This window comes from Hemiscyllium ocellatum, chromosome 6 (genome assembly GCF_020745735.1).
Source record: "Hemiscyllium ocellatum isolate sHemOce1 chromosome 6, sHemOce1.pat.X.cur, whole genome shotgun sequence".
Lineage (NCBI taxonomy): Eukaryota > Metazoa > Chordata > Chondrichthyes > Orectolobiformes > Hemiscylliidae > Hemiscyllium > Hemiscyllium ocellatum.
Window position 1 is genome coordinate 68,991,503 of NC_083406.1, and position 19,149 is coordinate 69,010,651.

Sequence of the window (19,149 nt, forward strand, 5' to 3'; positions counted from 1 at the left end):
AATTTGTACAGCGTGCACTGATTGTTTTTTTGAAACACTAAAGGTACCACTTTTTTGACTACTGTGCCAGCATTGATAAACTGCAGTAACTCACCAAGGCTCCTTAAACAGCACCTTCCAAACCTGCAGCCAGTATCACCTGGGAGGGCAAAGGCAGCATCTTCCAAACCTGCAGCCAGTATCACCTGGGAGGGCAAAGGCAGCACCTTCCAAACCTGCAGCCAGTATCACCTGGGAGGGCAGAGGCAGAAAATGCACTGGAAGAATGCCTGCAAGTTCTATCCAAGCCATAGACCGACCTGATTGGAACTTGATTGCTGTTCTTTTATTGATACTTGGTCAAAATCCTGGAACTCCCTCCTTCACCGCATAGTGGGTGTCCTGCACCCCAAGTACTACAGCAGTTCAAAAGACAGCTCACCAGGACCTGCTTCTCCAAAGCAGTCTATGATGGACAATAAATCTTGGTGTAATAGCAATCCTGATCAAATTTGGGGAAATAAAACTATATTTTTAAATTGAAGTTTATTTATTCATGAATTAGCATAGCACTGCAGGAATTAAGGGATGTTATTGTATATTGAAGCAGTATTTCAATAATCACAACTGTGTTATCATAGTGGAGCTTTTTATCTACCTTTTGCTTTTAACTCCTGATTAATGGTGTACAAGTCAGTTGAAATAAATAGCTACTCATAAATCTGCATGTTGTTCTTGAGCCTCTAACTGTTGTTGGACTTGAGTAACTGCATGAGCCATTGAGGAATGAAATTAAGCAAATAATGTTTCAATATTCTATTTAATAACTTTTTTAAATGAACAAAAAATATTATTGCCCATTCCACTCCCACCCACCCTCCAAAACCGGTGTTTCTCTTGATGGAAGAATACATATTCATACTTATCTTCTCACACTTTTAGTGTTAGAAGCAGCCTTCTCTTTATTTGGATCTGTAAATTCTGAACAATTTCACTTGTTGGCTGATTGTATTTCAAAGATTTAAAATGTTGCCTTTTCAGAGAGCAGCCTTAATATAGGTTCTTAATATTTAAAAATTGATGATGGGAGTTTGGAAATTAACCTATGCACACTAAATCATAATCGTGTTGCAGAATGAATTTCTAATTGCTATGATGTTCCTTTTTTCAAACGAAATGAACTTAATTTACCTTAGCTGACTTGAATAAGGTTTTACATAAGCTGTATGAGTACAGTTGGTTTAAAAAAAAATTACAATCTGGTTATAGACTGTAGATGCTATTGGAATATGGAAATGCTTCTGATTTAATTGGGAAGTACTTGAATGAAAATTATTCTCTAACTGTATAGAAGCTACAAAAGGTTATACTGTTTTAAATCAGATTTCTGATACTAAATTGAGCAGGTTTATTTAGTGCGAAGATAAACAATATGAAAGCCAAGCTTCTTATTATACAGTTTACAATAAATTTAAAGAGGATCAACACGTGGATCAAGCAGACTAAAGTAACAGCAAAATAACATTTATAAATCTCAGTAAAATCTTCTATCAGTTATGTCATGCCATCTAGAATAATTCAAGAGCATGGAAAGAGTAATATGCAATACAGTTTAATGTGCCTTTTCAGATCTGGTGATGATTTGCTAAATTGGTTATGGGTTCTAAGGATCTAAGGTTATGTCATGTAGATGGGTGAGAGTCAAGATGAAGATGTTCTGGGGTAGAGCAGGATGGGAGGTCGTGAAAGTTGTCTTAAAAGGATCAGATCTTCAAAGATGGGAGAGTTTCAACAACCTAAAATTTGCAAAGTTGTGATTCGATATACTGAAGGTCGAAAAGCTGGTTATATAAGTACTTGTTTGGGATTGCAGTGATAGTGACCCTGAGAGATTTTATAGATTCCAGGGTAACTGCAGATGAAATATAGTTGGGGAAGGGTTGGAGATTTGAATTTGGGGAGACAAAGAAATAGTTGATACTTAGCCTTGTTTGTGACTGTGACTATAGGACATGGAGTAGTTGAGGAGTGGCAGGAAATGTTATAATGGCCAAAGTTAGAAAGAATGAGCAATAAATTAGTGAATCTAGAGAGGTTGGGCCAAGAGAACCGAAGAGATAACAGGCACCAAAGTTGAAGTGTTATTTGGTGGAAAGGCAAGAAAAAGAAGGCACATATTTGAGGAGAAATGGCAGGATGTAACGTATTGTAACTGAACTACATGTACCATTTGCAAGAAAGGAATTTGAATGTCTGCATCTGTTTATATATTTGGATTATAATCTGACAATTATTTTTGCAAGGAGGTTAAAATAACTAATTACATTTCTTGTAGAAATGGTATGAATTCAGACTTTGGGAGAGGAAAGCAGAAGATTTGTATATTTGACAAATATGATTTAATTACATGAATCATCTTAGTTTAATGTCCTGTTTTGATTTTCTATCCACCAATGCTGCTAGAATTGCTAAGTTTCTCCAGCATTTTGTTTGTTTTAGATTTCTAGCATCCAGAGTATTTTGTCTTGAATTTATTTGAAGAAACAACTTTCTTGGCATCCAAGACAACAGATCTCAAATTAATTGCCAAGTGTCAGCAGTGAATAAACTTTTTTTTGTGATTTACACTTGCGATATAAACGTGGCTATCTTAAGCATCCAATAAAGGCCTTAAACAGTTTGCATGTTTCTCATTAAAACTGAAGTGTTGTAGTCTAGTCAGATTGGAAGGATGTTTTCATTTAGGGCGAATAGGTTCAAGCTTAATAATTCACCAACTACTGGCTTGTCTAAATTTTTTTTCTGTATTCTAACCAGTTTCAATTTTTTGGTTTGTAGGGTCGTCATGTCAAAACAGGACAACTGGCAGCTATTAAAGTCATGGACGTTACAGAGGTAAGTCAGTGTTATTTTTATGTAAAAGCTCCGGTAATCCAGCACTTTGCTGTTTTGCTGCCAGTATCAGCCACCCTTTTCAATTAAGGACTGTTTCAAGAAATGCCAGTTTTAAAGCCAAGGAATCCATCACCACAAGAAATAACAAAGAAACGTCTGTACCATGTGCATGATTTTGGACTTACGTTAAACAAGACTTATGTTAAACAAGTCTCCTCCTGATTTTTTTTTACAATATGTGGAGTGACTTTTATGTTTAGTGTCAATTTGTCTTTAGCGGAGTGTTTTACTTGATGCAGCAATGCTTATGTTATCCCTTATGACCTAAGAAACTGTGCATGGATGATATGGTATTGAAGACTCAAACAGACATTATGTTGCAAATAATTATTAGTACAGACATTACTTTCCTCAGGAGCACAAGTCTCCAGGTTAGTATTAGGTTGAGTTACAGCAGAGAAACATGCTTTAAGTGATCAGAGGTAAGTTGGAGCATGAGATTTTTATGCTTTCAGATCAGATGCTCTGATACAATGATGACACATTGAACATGACCCTAAAAGGTGTACTGACATATTGACCATGAAGCATGGTACAACATCCCCCTTTTTGAAAAAGGTAAAATCTTATTGCAGACATATGTGATTGTACTTAGGTATATATTGTCAATTCGATAATTGTACAACATGTAAAATGGAGCTTGCACAACTAACATTTCAAACTTCGATGTCGCATCTTGTCAGTTTGACATTTAATCTGATCTGGTGATCACATATCCACCTGGCGATGCACATGTCTTCTGTTGCAATTGTTTTCATTGTCAGCCAAAAGAATTGCACAATCCTCATTGTCAGGGAATTCCTCTTCACTCTTTGTCAATGATTGGTGATTTGTTTCTACCATTTCCCCTGGCAGTGAATTCTAGGCACCCACCATGTTCTGCATGTCTTCTCTCACCTTAAATCAATTCCCACTAGTATTTGACATTTCCACCTTGGGGGAAAGAACTCGAACTATCCATGTCTCTCTTAATTTTAAATACTTCTTTCGGATTGCCCTCCTCAGGCTCTGATCCACTTACAAAAACAGTCCAAGTTTATCCAACTTCTCGTTGTAGTCAGTACAGTCCCAATCCAGGCAACATCCTGGTAAACCTCTTTTGCATCCTCTCCAAAGCTTCCACATTCTTCCTTTAGTGTGGCCACTGGAATTGCACTCCCAAATGTGGCCTAACTAAAATCTTATACAGCTGCAACATAACTTGTCGACTTTTATACTCAATGCACTGACTGAAGACAAGCCTGCCACAGATATCTTTTTTTTCTTCTACTCATCCGTTTTGTACTGCCACTTTCAGGGAGTTATCAACTTGGACCCCAAGATCCTTCTGTATATATCAGTGCTTCTAGTGTTCCTGCCATTTACTATATACTTTCATCTTGCATTCAACTTCCCAAAATGCAACACTTCACAGTTGTCTGGATTAAATTCCACCTGCCATTTCACTGCCCCACTTTCCAATTGATCAAAATCCTGCTATATCCTTTAATAACCTTCCTCACTATTCACAACTCTACCAATTTTTTGTGTCATTTGCAAACTTACTAATTAGACCACTGATATTTTTATCCAAATCGTTTATGTAAATTGCAAACAACAGAGGTTCCAGTCCTTCCAGAACACCATTGATCACAGTCCTTCAGTCAGATAACAACAATGGTCTGTTTTCTATGACCAAGTCAATTTTGCATCCAACTTGCCAACTCACCAGGGATTCCATAAGACTTGTCACATGGAACTAGATTCATCTGGTGGCATTTTGTGTTCAACACCATATATGTTGTATCTGATGTAACATTGACAGGAATCTTGGTATAATGTTTTTAGTATTGGGATTTGTTTGTCCTCGAAAATAACTTGATATGTCCGCTTCACCTCTGTATGGTTCAAATCTGACAATATGAAATATTGCCATTAATCCTCTCGGAGGCCTTCAATCATCTGCTCTCTGACACATACCAGTTCAAAATTATGGTTCTGCATTGACTGAACTTTTTAATCACTAAATTCCTTCACAAAAAATAGACTAACATCCCACTGCCACTCATCTGAAATACAAACTCTGAAAAGTAAATGGCATGAATGTATATCAATTGCACACTTTTTAACGTAAGTGGAGAGGGCAGAGGTGAAGAGAAAATGGAATCCCAGTTGGAAATGACTGGTATGTTTCTTGGGGATTCATGGCATTCATTCCACCTACAATTTTTTAAAAAATTAAAAATGTGTGAATTGTGAAGCCTGTTCACCTGTAAAGTATCTCAAACTGTAAACATTAGTATATTTGGGGAGAGGGAGTTTTTGGAAGTTTGCGTGGTTTCAATTGTCCCACAATTGTGGGTTAAATTGTTTTAACTATATCAGTTGGAGCGCTGAGCTTTTTCACAAACCCCTCCTCGATGTGGTCTTAATTTTTAAATTGTACAATGCCTTTGGGATTGTCCTCCTTTAATACTCTTTAATTCTACAAAATTAGCTGTGGCAAAATGACTAGATTGGTGATTTTTAAAAACAACCATTTGAAAGCTTAGATTTAAAGGGACTGTGCAAGTGTTAACCCTCAGTAGGATTTTCACAGTAGCAATTGCCACCATCAGTTGACCTCAAAGTTTTAACTGGGTGGCCCCACTGGCATCTCAACCCATAGTTGAGTGAGCTCTGAGTTTGACTAATTTAATATCAATTGTCGTTGGCTATGAAGGAAACACACAGTGAAGAGATGCTAATTGAGCTGAACATATGGTCTCAATCTTTTGAGATAAAGAAACTATCAGAATATTTTTGTTTGTGATGTTGATCAATAATTATTCATTTCTAAATTCTTTTATACTATGCATGAAATATTTTTTTCTGTGATACATTAGATTAACATTATAGAGCGTTCACAGGTAAGAGTCCAGATAAAGTCACCATAGTCTTATTAGGGAGAAACAAATGGTGGTGGTTTAGCCTGAGGGTCAACACACCTCAGGTGAGGGAAGAGGTTGAGAAAGAGAGACCTTCATGGTAACCTCAGTTGGTGTCAGAATTGAACCCATGCTATTTGCATCACCTGTACACCGAAACCAGCCATCCAGCCAACTAATCTAACTGATCCCATGTTCACAAGTAGTGCGAGAGTCATTTGAAGAGTGAATAGTTTTCCTTGCTTTGTATGGGATTATTTACTGAGATGAGAGGTTTACCTCCCTTTTTTCAAAAACACAAGGGAATTGATTGATTAATCAACCTACTATAACGTGGCTTGGTCAGTTCCGAAATGTGCTGCTCTAGGGAACTATTTTGAAAGCATTCAGGTTACTGTTGCCAATCTGATTTGTCCAGTATATCTGTGGATTGACAGAAATCTTGTAGTTATTGCTGTCACTTTATCACAAGCCCCAAATATAATTCCTTGCATGTTTCATCCCACATTGAAATGACTGTAGGAGGCCTGTGGATCACTTCCAATCGTGACATCTTTGCTGTCCGATTCCTCCCCTCCATATCTGAGCCACTTCTGTATTCTGATCTCCTGAGTAAAAATCATCTTGAAGTTTTGCATGAATGCTAGCCCTGAGTTACAGTACTACCTATCTATGAGCATTCCATTTTTCTTGAACATACACCCTTCAATATTCAGTGCCAATCTTTGTCATCCTGCAGGCTAATCTCTGAAATGGCTATTAGATGGTATTTATTTACTTAGGTGCGTGCTACTAACTTGCTTACTTTGTTACGAAAGCTCTGAACCTAGAGATAGAAAGCATTTAATTTTATTGTTTTGTTATCTTTTGTAACACTTCATATTGACTGATTGCAAGTATATTCCCTTTATTGTTTCCTCGGTCCCATCCTAGCATTTTCTGATCCTCATTTAATGTTTTCCTCTCTTACCTTGGCCCTACTCTTTGCTCTATCATGTTTTTTCCACAGTTGATCCCTTGTCCTGACTTATTATCCTTTGTAAAACCGAATGAGTCTCTGCTTGACCCATTTTACAGTAATCGTTCTCTTTGTAAAGCTAAACACCCTTCTGTTTTGCACATTCCACTGTGATTATATCTCTTAGCAAGGTAAACAGGTTTCCACCCTGTTTATGGTAATTATCTCTTTATAAAGTTAAACGAGTTTCCGTTTTGCATATGTTATAGTGGTCATGTCCGTTTGTACTTTATCTGTTTACAGTCATCAACAGTTAAGCTATTCAAATCTCCCTCTTCAGATCACCCGACCTTGGTTTTCAATTAACTATATGTTTACCCTTTAAATACCTCCAGTCATGTTTCTACCTGTATGGGGCAAAATCCCTTCCTTATATATTTATTTATTTTTTGACCACCGTATCTTTGACATGCACCTTCATGCTGTCCTTTTGAGATGATCTGAACCTTAAGAAGATTAGTTTCTGTATGTGTAGGGAGGACAATCCAGCTCAAACACTTCTTGATTCACCTTGATTCAATAATTCTCTCTGCCATTGAACCTACCGAGCTAACATTATGTTGCATGTCAAAATTTCTTTCACTGAATCATTGGGAAAGCTATAATGTATGTCTTGCTCCTGTCATAAATACAGTTGCCTTATCACAAGCTCTGTCCTCTTCCCTGGATACATGGTGAATGCGAAGGAGGTAAAGTAATATTTTAACATCCCATTTGAACAGAGCTCAGCTTCCAGTTTTAGTTTGAAACCATCAGGAAGATGCATCTAATTCCATTTTTGCAGCTTCACCTAATGCGTGCTCAAGGCGGCTGAGGCCCCTCTCAGCACCACTTTAGACAAGTAAAAGAATGGACTGCAGATGCTGAAAATCTGAAACAAAAACCAAAAGTGTAGGAGAAACTCAGGCAGTCTGGCAGCATCTGTGGAGAGAAAAGAAGTTAACATTTTGAATCCAGTGGTGCCTCATCAGAACCGGTTAAGGTAGCAACAGAAGCTTAGATAATAGCAGCAAGACTTCATCAGTCTTCATTTTAATGCAAGTCAGAGTATAACATACCATTTGTTATCTATTTGCATATATGGATATAATTTGGATGCAACCATGCTGATTTTTAATATTTATTATTCGAGATATGCAGCACAGAGACAGGCCTTTTGGTCCAACTTATGAATGCTGACCAGGTTTCCTAAACTGAACAAGTCCCATTGCCTGTACTTAGCCTGTTTCCTGTCATCCTTTTCTAACCATGTGTGTGTCCAAATGTCTTTTAAATGATCGTACACTAATTTTTTTAAAAAACAATCTGCCTTTTGTGTTTTTATTCCCTACTGAGGTGGATAATTTCACTTTTCTCTAAGAAGTTAGCATATTTAGCACAAGGAAAATGGTTGTGGTTGTTGGAGGTGAATCAGCTCTGGAACATCTCTGCAGGAGTACCTTGGCGTAGTGTCCTCAGCCCAACCATCTTCAGATGCTTCAGCAATTACCTTCCGTCCATCAAAAATTATTTGCTGACAATTATGTCATGTGCTGTAGCGTTTGAATTCGAAATTGAACTCAAAAGGCTGCTGAGTCTCCAAGTGGAAAATAATTCTCTGTTCTTCATTGGACCATTGGAGTGGTGTTGGGAATAGCGGAAGACTGGACCAACGTGTCCTGGAGGGGGAAGCTGACAGGGGAATGGAGGGAAATATGTCTTAGTGGTGGCATCCTGCTGGAGGTGGCAGAAGTGGCAGCTAATGATCTTTGGATGTGGATGGTGGTGAGGTGGCAAGTGAGGACTGGGGGAACCTATTGCTGTTATGGGAGGGAAGAGAAGGGGTGAGTGTTGAAGTATGGGAGATGGGACAGAGCTGGCTATTGGGCCCTGCTACTACTACACCATACCATGGTCCCAATTAGCAGCTATTCTTTCCCCCAGACTGATCTTTACCCAATCCTTTATCTGTCCAACTGTTCTCTCTCTCTCTCTCTCTCTCTCTCTCTCTCTCTCTCTCTCTCTCTCTGGGATTCATGTCCACCTATCGTTCACTCCTCCCCATTCCCCTTCAGCATATACACCAACCTTTTCCTAGCTACTGTTAGTTCTGAAGAAGGGTCACTGGGCCAGAAATGTTCACTCTGTATTTTCTTTACAAATGCTGCCAGACCATCTGGGCTTTCCTAACAATTTCTGTTTTTTGTTTCTGCTTTCTAGCATCTGCAGTTCTTTGATTTTTTTTTGTTTAGATTTGATCTGCTATTGGTTTAATAGTAATTAGTCAATACTGTGCCGTTGTCTTTCAGTGAAGAAATGCTTCATTTGCTTGGTGTTTATATGAAATAGAGTCTATTACATTGTGTCTAACTATTCACATTTTAGAATAATATATAAGGGTGATATGTCTGGTTTTCAGTATAATTGGCAAAATTTTGTCTGCAGAATTCTGTTCCAGAATTGGTTTTATTTTTTCTGTCCATTTCTGTATTTTTGTTTTAATTTCATTTAAGAATTGGGCTTTGACATGAGCAATTATTCTCAAGGAGTTACTGAATATGAATTAGCAAAAGTGTATATTCATGAACTGGGTGTTGATCCAGGATATCTGTTTACTTTAACTTAACTTCCTCTCTATGTTGGCATCAGTATTACTTCCAAGCAAACATGAGCAAAGATGTTATTCGCACTCATTGCTTAGTTTAGTCAGACAATTTATATGAACTGTCCAGGAAATGCCTTTGTTCAGATAAGGGAAATTTAATTTAACTGATCACATCTTCTGCAATGTTATTTATTTAAAGGATATTAATACACATCATGGAAGTTGATATGCAGACTTAGGAAATAGCCTTGTCCTTGGTTTGTTGGGAGGTTTATTCTGTTCTTTAAATTGATGACTGCTACTTAGATAAGCTGCTAACAACTGGTTTTAAACATGTGACTAGATTGGATACAATAATCCAAGAGAGGGTATTGGTCTTTTGCAACTGTTGCTTTCTAAAAAAGAAACAAATCATCCCATTAATGCTCTGCACAGAGATTCCTTTTGTTTCTTTCATTGAAATGAGTCTTTAAATGTTATAGGTACTTTATGAATATGCTTAAGAAACTGCTACAATGGACAAATGGTCACGTGACAAGAGCAGTTCTTTTCTAACAACTGTTGGAAATTTAGTTAAGATTCTTTTTGTGTTTCATTCTCAGTTGATCTTAAATCCTGTGCTCTGTTCTCTTCAAATATGGGTTCTTTAAGTTGAAGCAATTCCCCCACTGCTTCTCTGCAATTTAAGCTGGTATTTTTTGATTCTGGTGTAAGTACACTGTGTTTTTCAGCTATTGTACATAAGGATTTTTATTTGAAACCTTGCAGGAAGGATTCATTGATATGTGCAATTTTCCGAAATGGTTTGCTTGAAATGGAAGGAAAGGAAACCCAGAGGTAGTTTAGCTCTGATGTTGTATGCTTAGTTAGGCTTGGGATTAGGCGGTTGAACCCCTTTGCTCTCATAACTTCCATTAGGGCAATTGCTGTTCAAGGCCAGTTATCAGGAAGGGCAGAGGTATTAGGAATTGCTGTATGTGGGTGGGCTGTTTTTGTGACCATTTTGTCTCTTTGGCCCTACCACCTTCTTTATCAATAACCTTCACTCCATATGGTCAGATATGGGAATGTTTGCTCTTGATTGCAAGATGTTCACAACTCAGGTACTGAACCAGCCCAGTCCATATGCAAAAACAGATGGAAAACATCCAGATTTGGGCTGTTAAGTCACAAGCAACATCTGTGCCTGGCACTTGCCTGGTGCGAATGAGAGAAAATCTAATCATCGGACCTTGACATTCACTGGCATTGCCATCACTGAATTTTTCATTATCATTTATCCTGAGGGTTACTATTGACCAGAAACTGAACCAGATCAGTCATATCATACAGTGGGAATGCAGGGGCTAGGAATTCTGAGGAGTAACCTCCTGTCACCCCAATGCCTGGCTGCCATCTACAAGTCTCAAATTAGGATTTTGATGGAATACATGTTCTTGCCTGGATGAATACAGTTCCAACAACACTTGAGAGTCATAAATCCAAGATAAAGCAATTACTTTGATTAGCATCTCATCTACCACTTTGAACATTCATTCTGTTCACCACCAGCCCATGATGGTAGCAGTGTGGTATCTACAAGATGCATTGTTGTAACTTGCCAAGTCTCCTTTGACAACACATCCCAAACCTGTGACCTCTTCCACCTCCAAGATCAATGGCAATAGATGCATAATAACACCACCAAGCTGTCTACCATCTATGAACTATGTTGCTGTTCTTTTGCTGTCACTGAGAACAAATTCTGGAACTCCCTTCCCTTCTAACAGTACTATTGGTGTTCCTTCACCTGAGGATTTGCAACATTCGGGAATATACTGCATTACCACCTTCTCATGGGCACCGAAGTACGAGCAACAGTTGCTGGCCTAGCCGACAGTGTCAACATCTTTCAAACCATTTGAAAAAGCTAAAGGCAATGAAAATTGCAGATCTCAGTACTGCTGTTAAAAGTGGAGTAGCAGGTGAACTGAAAAGTTGACTACAGAGGTGAACTTAAAAAGGTGTTCGCTGGAAAGCGCAGCAGGTCAGGCAGCATCAAAGGAACAAGAGAATTGATGTTTCGGGCATAAGCCCTTCTTCAGGAATGAGGAGGGTGTGCCAAGCAGGCCAAGATAAAAGGTAGGGAGGAGGTACTTGGGGGAGCGGCGTTGGGAATATGATAGGTAGAAGGAGGTTAAGGTGAGGGTGTTAGACCGGAGAGGAGGTGGGGGCGGAGAGGTCGGGAAGAAGATTGCAGGTCAAGAAGGCAGTGCTGAGTCTGAGGGTTTGGACTGAGAAAAAGGTGGGGGGGAGGGGAAATGAGAAAGCTGGAGAAATCTGAATTCATCCCTTGTGGTTGGAGGGTTCCTAGGCGGAAGATGAGGCGCTCTTCCTCCAGGCGTCGTATTGCCATGGTCTGGTGATGGAGGAGGTTAAGAACCTGCATGTCCTTGGCGGAGTGGGAGGGGGAATTGGTGTTCAGCCACGGGGCGGTTGGGTTGGTTGATGCGGGTGTCCCAGGGGTGTCCTCTGAAATGTTCTGCAAGTAGGCAGCTTGTCTCCCCAATGTATAGGAGGCCACATCGGGTGTAGCGGATGCAGTAAATGATGTGTGTGGAGGTGCAGGTGAATTTGTGACGGATATGGAAGGATCCCTTGGGGCCTTGGAGAGAAGTGAGGGGGAGGTGTGGGCGCAAGTTTTGCATTTCTTGCGGTTGCAGGGGAAGGTGCTGGCAGTGGAGGTTGGGTTGGTGGGGGATGAGGATCTGACGAGGGAGTCGCGGAGGGAGTGGTCTTTCCGGAATGCTGATAGAGGTGGGGAGGGAAATATATCCTTGGTGGTGGGGTTTGTTTGGGAGGTGGCAGAAATGACGAAGGATGATATGATGTATCTGGAGGTTGGTGGGGTGGTAGGTGAGGACCAGTGGGGTTCTGTCCTGGTGGCGATTGGAGCGGCGGGGTTCAAGGGTGGAGGAGCGGGAAGTGGAGGAGATGTGGTGGAGAGCATCATCAACTACGCCTGAGGGGAAATTGCGGTCTTTGAAGAAGGAGGCCATCTGGGTTGTTCGGTATTGGAATTGGTCCTCCTGAGAGCAGATGCGGTGAAGGCGAAGGAATTGGGAATATGGGATGGCGTTTTTACAGGGGGCAGTGTGGGAGGTGGTGTAATCTAGGTAGCTGTGGGAGTCAGTCGATTTATATTAAACATCCATGTTGAGTCGGTTGACTGAGATAGAAATGGGCAGGTCTAGGAAGGGGAGGGAGGAGTCTGGGACGGTCCAGATAAATTTTGAGGTCAGGGTGGAAGGTGTTAGTAAAGTGGATGAACTGTTCGTGGCTGAACACTTTAACTCCCCCTCCCACTCCGCCAAGAACATGCAGGTCCTTGGCATCCTCCATCGCCAGACCATGGCAACATGATGTCTGGAGGAAGAGTGCCTTATCTTCTGCCTAGGAACCCTCCAACCACAAGGGATGAATGCAGATTTCTTCAGCTTTCTCATTTCCCCTCCCCCCACCTTTTCTTAGTCCCAACCCTCAGAGTCAGCACCACCTTCTTGACCTGCGATCATCTTCCCGACCTCTCCGCCCTCACCCCTTCTCTGGCCTATCACCCTCACTTTAACCTCCTTCCACCTATCGTATTCCCAATGCCCCTCCTCCTTACCTTTTTATCTTGGCCTGCTTGGCACACCCTCCTCATTCCTGAAGAAGGGCTTATGCCCGAAACGTCGATTCTCTTGTTCCTTTGCTGCTGCCTGACCTGCTGCGCTTTTCCAGCAACACATTTTTAAGCTCTGATCTCCAGCATCTGCAGTCCTCACTTACTCCTACAGAGGTGAACTCAAAGAAATGAAAATCTGCCCCAGTAAATGACAGCAGAAATCAGTTTGATACAAGAGTGAAGGAGTGTGTTCATATGTGTTTTTAAAAGTAATGATGTCACCGCAGTCATTAAGACTTTGATTATTTCCTTTCCCAAGGCCTTACTCTAGGAATAGCTTTCAATCCTCTCTTGGAACTTTTTATGCCTGTACACCATTTGGTCAACTTTGCCTACTTAATGCATTCATGGATAAAAGACATATGGGCTATATGTAGAAATGCCATGTGTGAGACAGATGCTTATGTACTAACATTTCCATTTTAAGTTGCCCTTTTTCCTTCTTCACCAAACAAATTTTAATTAACTCACTTCACAATGTCGTGACAATTTAATCTACATGTATTGACTAATTTTCACAGCTTTGAGTGCAGTCTGTTACTAGTCTTTTCCTCCATTTTCGTATGAACAAGGACCAAGAGTAGGCCACCTGACCCATCACGCCTGTTATGCCATTCGATTAAAATCATCCAGATCTGATTTTAACTTCAGCTCTGAAAGTGGCAACGCAAGTGGATAAGGTGGTCAAGAAGGTGGATGGTATGCCTGCTTTCATTAGTTGGGGTATACAACATAAAAATTGGCAAATCATATTAAATTTTAGTTAGGTTACATTTGGTCAGTTCTAGATGCTACACAATCAGAAGGACCTGGAAGCCTTGGTTTACCAGGATGTTGCCTGGTTCGGAGGGTATTAACTATGAGGAGAGATTGGACAAGCTCAGATTATTTTCACTTGAACCTCAGCTGCTGAGGGATGACTTAATAGAAGTTTACAAAATTACATAGAATGAGTAGTCAGAATAGAAATGCCAATTACTAGGGGACACGGCTAAAAGGGGGTAAATGCCTGGAAAGCACAGTCAGAGGTGCTGATGGAAGCAGATACGATAGCAGTGTTAAGAGGCATCTTGACAGACTCATGAATAGGCAGGGAAGAGAGGGATATGAGCTGCGTTAGTTTTTAATGTAGAAAGATATCGTGTTGGCACAGGCTTGATGGGTCAAAGTGTCAGTTCATACGCTGTGCTGTTCTTCATCCTTCATAATCAAGATTCTATCTGCCTCTGCCTCTGCCTTAAAAATATTTAACAATGCTGCACTTACTGCCTTTTGGGGGAAGAATTCCAAAGACCCTCAATCCTCTGGGAGAATTTTTTTTTCCTCCCTCTCTTTCTTAAAATAGGTAATGTCTTACTTTTAAATCATGACCCGAGCCCTAGATACTCCCATGAGACAAGGCATCCTTTCCATATTCACCCGGCCATGCCCCCTCAGGTTCTTTTATGTTTGAATTAAGTCTTTCCTGGTGATTCCAATTTTCATGAATTCCCCACTCCTAATGCTGTTTCTAGGGTGTTAGTGCTATCCTGGAAACTGAAGATCAAATCAAAGTGTACCACACATGTCCTCAACATTCATCGGCTTCTTGGTGTAATTGTATGCCTCGGTTACCGTCAATTCAATTTTGGTTTTGTCCAGTTGCCGATGTAGACCTGCAAAGCAAAATTATATCCTCCCTGTAGGTGATTTTGTTTTTTTTTTGTGGGCTCACCAGTTGTACCTGAATCACTTTTATTGCATAATATATTTGGGACAAGTTATTAATGCAAATGAAGCAACTAAAGAGCAGTTATTTTCTACAATTTAACCAAAATCTATGCACATTTGTGTAAATTAGCTGTATTCAAAACGTTTTGAATTTGCTAATAGGGCTTCATAGATCTTATTGTTTCTCACTTCACATATTTGCATTTCTGGCACATGAATGTTCAGACTGACTCAGTAGACAGCTGTACAAATAATGGGGCATGGTTGTGACTCCTGGTCCATGTACTCCTTTGTTCAGTTTGTGAGAGACTGCGCTATATTACCCATAACCATGAAATTGTCAAATATACACATTGCAACTGTTGAGTTTCTTTCTAAACAAAAATGAGACGTTTTCAGAGGCATGTGATTATGCATTTTAATTTAATCAAATTGTTTATCCTGCGATCTCACTGGGTGTATATCTGCACCAAAAACAGAGTCTCTGCCATGTTAAGAATGATGTGAAATAACTAGATTAGATTCCCTACAATGTGGAAACAGGCCCTTTGGCCCCACCAGGTCCACACCAAACCTCCGAAGAGTAACCCACCCAGACTCATTTCCCTGCATGTCCCCTTGACTACGGAACCTAGTACTGTGGGCAATTTAGCATGGCCAATTCACCTGACCTGCATGAGATAACATATCATCGTCATCATTCATTTGAATTTGAATGATTGCCTGGGTAGTAATCCAGCTGCACTGATGGTCATCTAATTGCAGTGGAATGAAATTAAGATAGGTTCTATAATGTTTAATTGACCGAATTCAGTAGACCTCTAAAAATCCAATGAAGATACCCCAAGGTATTGATTCAGAAACCCATCCCCAATTGCATGTTGAATGCCAAAGCAATTTGATTTTTGACAATTGAATTTCAGTTCCCTGACTCTAGGATAAACATGTTACTTCAAGTGTGTGGGTTTCAAAACTTTCCGGTTTATATTGGGTTGTCTTTTGACACTGATACAGGAGGTGATTCAAGTGTCGGGGAGCAAAAAGGGAGTTGGAACAGAGATTAGGTGCCTATAAAGAAGACTAAATAATTGGGTTAAACTGGCAGATGGAGTGCACTTGTGGGTGGGTGTTACGTTATTCACACTGGGTTAAGACACAAAAACCAAAATATTTGAGCCAAGATGGAAAACTAGGAGCTGTGGAGGACCAAGGAAATTTCGTGCCAGATTGATAAATTACTTTTGCTCGGATAGTAAGAAACATCAAAAACACAAATGGAATATTGGTTGTCGTATTTGACACTGTTTGAATACAAGACAGGAAGAGGTGAAATTGTCAGGAAGAATTTAAAAAAGAATAATTTATTTAAGTAAGCAGATTTGGAGAGCTCTGAGATGCAGATGGATCTGGGTGTCCTCACACATGAACTGCAAATGTTTATCGTGCATAAACAGAAACTAATTATGAAAGGAAATGGAATATAATAGTTCATCATGAGGAGAATTTAGTACAAGAATAGAGAGGTTATGCTTCAGGTGTACAGGGACAACATCTGGACTGCTTTTATTGCATTGATGAACTTCCTGAAGGAAGATTGTAAGTGTAGTGGACAGCATTCAGAGGATTCCTAGAGTAATAACTGGAATGGGCGCATTGAATTATGAAGTCGGCTTGGACAGGCTAGGTTTATATCCATTTGCAAGAGGAAGAGGATGAAATATGTTTGGAGTAAACAACAATGTATAATTTGATTGGCCATGCTATTGAGTGGTGGAGTAAACTTGAATGATTGGCTGACTTGTTCTAATTCATATATTGGTAACACTAACAAATAACCACTTTAAACAGCTATTCAAATTATGTATCATTCTAAATAGGTGTGATTTGTGAAGGTCACCTACACTTTGGGGTAAAGAGTCTAACTGGAACAACAGGCCAAAAATAAGGGAATCTGTACAGAAATTCATTTAAAATGACAATGTAAGATAATCAAACTACGAAATGTATAAGTCGATTTTTGAAGTTCATTTTTAGAGTTACAGAATTCAAAAGTGGAACAGTTGAGACCATACTTTAAATACAGCTCATGATTCTGATCATCCTTCTATAAAAAGCATAGTGTAATGAATTGTATATGCGATATCAGAAGTCTGTGGCGAAAACCATGAAGAAAAATAGGATTGGATGAGCCCTTTAAGAACTAAGAAGACTGAAAGATAACCTAAAAGAAATCTACACAGTTGTGAAGGATTTCCAAAGGGATGTTTGGTAATCTCTGATAACTGCATTAAATAGAGGGTATTGCAGAAAAAATGTGCAGTATTGAAACTTCATTTCACATTCATCAGGACAGTTCAAGAAGCTTTATTTGACTGATAGCTGGGAGGTTTGGGAAATGGATGGGATGCAGGCTGGGTCTGCATTCACTGATTTTGAAGAATAAATGGTGATTTTTTTTCTCTGCAAGAGAAAATGATACATGATCTCTAGTTAGGATTTCCATGGTGATGCCTTGACCAATCCCACTTGTAAACTAATCAGCACTTTTTTTTCTCAATTATAAATTTGATATTTCCTTTGGAATTTGGTATCCTTGGGATACCCTGACGAAAAGCTGTAAGAGCTGAAAATGTGTTGCTGGAAATGCGCAGCAGGTCAGGCAGCATCCAAGGAACAGGAAATTCGACGTTTTGGGCATAAGCCCTTCATCAGGAATGAGGAAAGTGTGACCAGCAGGCTAAGATAAAAGGTAGGGAGGGGAGGGACTTGGGGGGTGGGGGAGGTTGGAGATGTGATAGGTGGAAGGAGGTCAAGGTGAGGGTGATAGGCCGGAGTGGGGTGGGGGCGGAGAGGTCAGGAAGAAGATTGCAGGTTAGGAAGACAGTGCTGAGTTTGAGGGATTCGACTGAGACAAGGTGGGGGGAGGGGAAATGAGGAAACTGGAGAAATCTGAGTTCATCCCTTGTGGTTGGAGGGTTCCCAGGCGGAAGATGAGGCGCTCTTCCTCCAACTGTCGTGTTGTTATGGTCTGGCGATGGAGGAGTCCAAGGACCTGCATGTCCTTGGTGGAGTGGGAGGGGGAGTTAAAGTGTTGAGCCACAGGGTGGTTGGGTTGGTCTGGGTGTCCCAGACGTATTCTCTGGAACATTCCGCAAGTAGGCAGCCTGTCTCCACAATATAGAGGAGGCCACATCGGGTGCAGCGGATGCAATAGATGATGTGTGTGGAGGTGCAGGTGAATTTGTGGCGGATATGGAAGGATCCCTTGGAGTCTTGAAGAGAAGTAAGGGAGGAGGTGTGGGCGCAAGTTTAGCATTTCTTGCGGTTGCAGGGGAAGGTGCCGGGAGTGGAGGTTGGGTTGGTGGGGGGTGTGGACCTGATGAGGGAGTCACGAAGGGAGTGGTCTTTTAGGAACGCTGATAGGGGAGGGGAGGGAAATATATCCTTGGTGGTGGGGTCCGTTTGGAGGTGGCGGAAATGACGGCAGATGATACGCTGTATACGGAGGTTGGTGGGGTGGTAGGTGAGAACCAGTGGGGCTCTGTCTTGGTGGCGGTTGGAGGAGCGGGGCTCAAGGATGGAGGAGCGGGGAGTGGAGGAGATGCGGTGGAGGGCATCGTTGATCAGGACTGGGGGGAATCTGCGGTCCTTGAAGATGGAGGCCATCTGTGCTGTACGGTATTGGAACTGGTCCTCCTGGGAGCAGATGCGGCGGAGACGAAGGAATTGGGAATATGGGATGGCGTTTTTACAGGGGACGGGGTGGGAGGAGGTGTAGTCGAGCTAGCTGTGGGAGTCAGTCGGTTTATAGTAGATGTCCGTGTTGATTCGGTCGCCCGAGATAGAAATGGAAAGGTCTAAGAAGGGGAGGGAGGAGTCTGAGACGGTCCAGGTGAATTTGAGGTCGGGGTGGAAGGTGTTGGTAAAGTGGATGAACTATTCAACCTCCTCGTGGGAGCACGAGGCAGCGCCGATACAGTCATCGATGTAGCAGAGAAAAAGGTGAGGGGTGGTGCCAGTGTAGTTGCGGAAGATGGACTGTTCCACATATCCTACGAAGAGGCAGGCATAGCTGGGGCCCAAGCGGGTGTCCATGGCAACTCCTTTGGTTTGGAGGAAGTGGGAGGATTGGAAAGAGAAGTTGTTCAGGGTGAGGACCAGTTCAGTCAGTCGAAGGAAGGTGTCAGTGGAAGGGTACTGGTTGGTACGGCGGGAAAGGAAGAAGTGGAGGGCTTTGAGTCCTTTGTGATGGAGGATGGAGGTGTACAGGGACTGGATGTCCATGGTGAAG

The 19,149-nt window shown here is 41.0% G+C and overlaps 1 protein-coding gene across 4 annotated transcripts in view; it reads left to right on the top strand.

The window, feature by feature from the left end:
* LOC132816435 (mitogen-activated protein kinase kinase kinase kinase 4) overlaps window positions 1-19,149 on the top strand; it is a 263,375-nt gene that overhangs the window by 108,732 nt on the left and 135,494 nt on the right. For all 4 annotated transcript variants that reach the window (XM_060826013.1, XM_060826015.1, XM_060826011.1 and 1 more), the window contains exon 3: window positions 2,818-2,874. In XM_060826013.1, coding sequence (XP_060681996.1) covers window positions 2,818-2,874 — 57 coding nt within the window. The remainder of the gene's footprint in view (window positions 1-2,817; window positions 2,875-19,149) is intronic.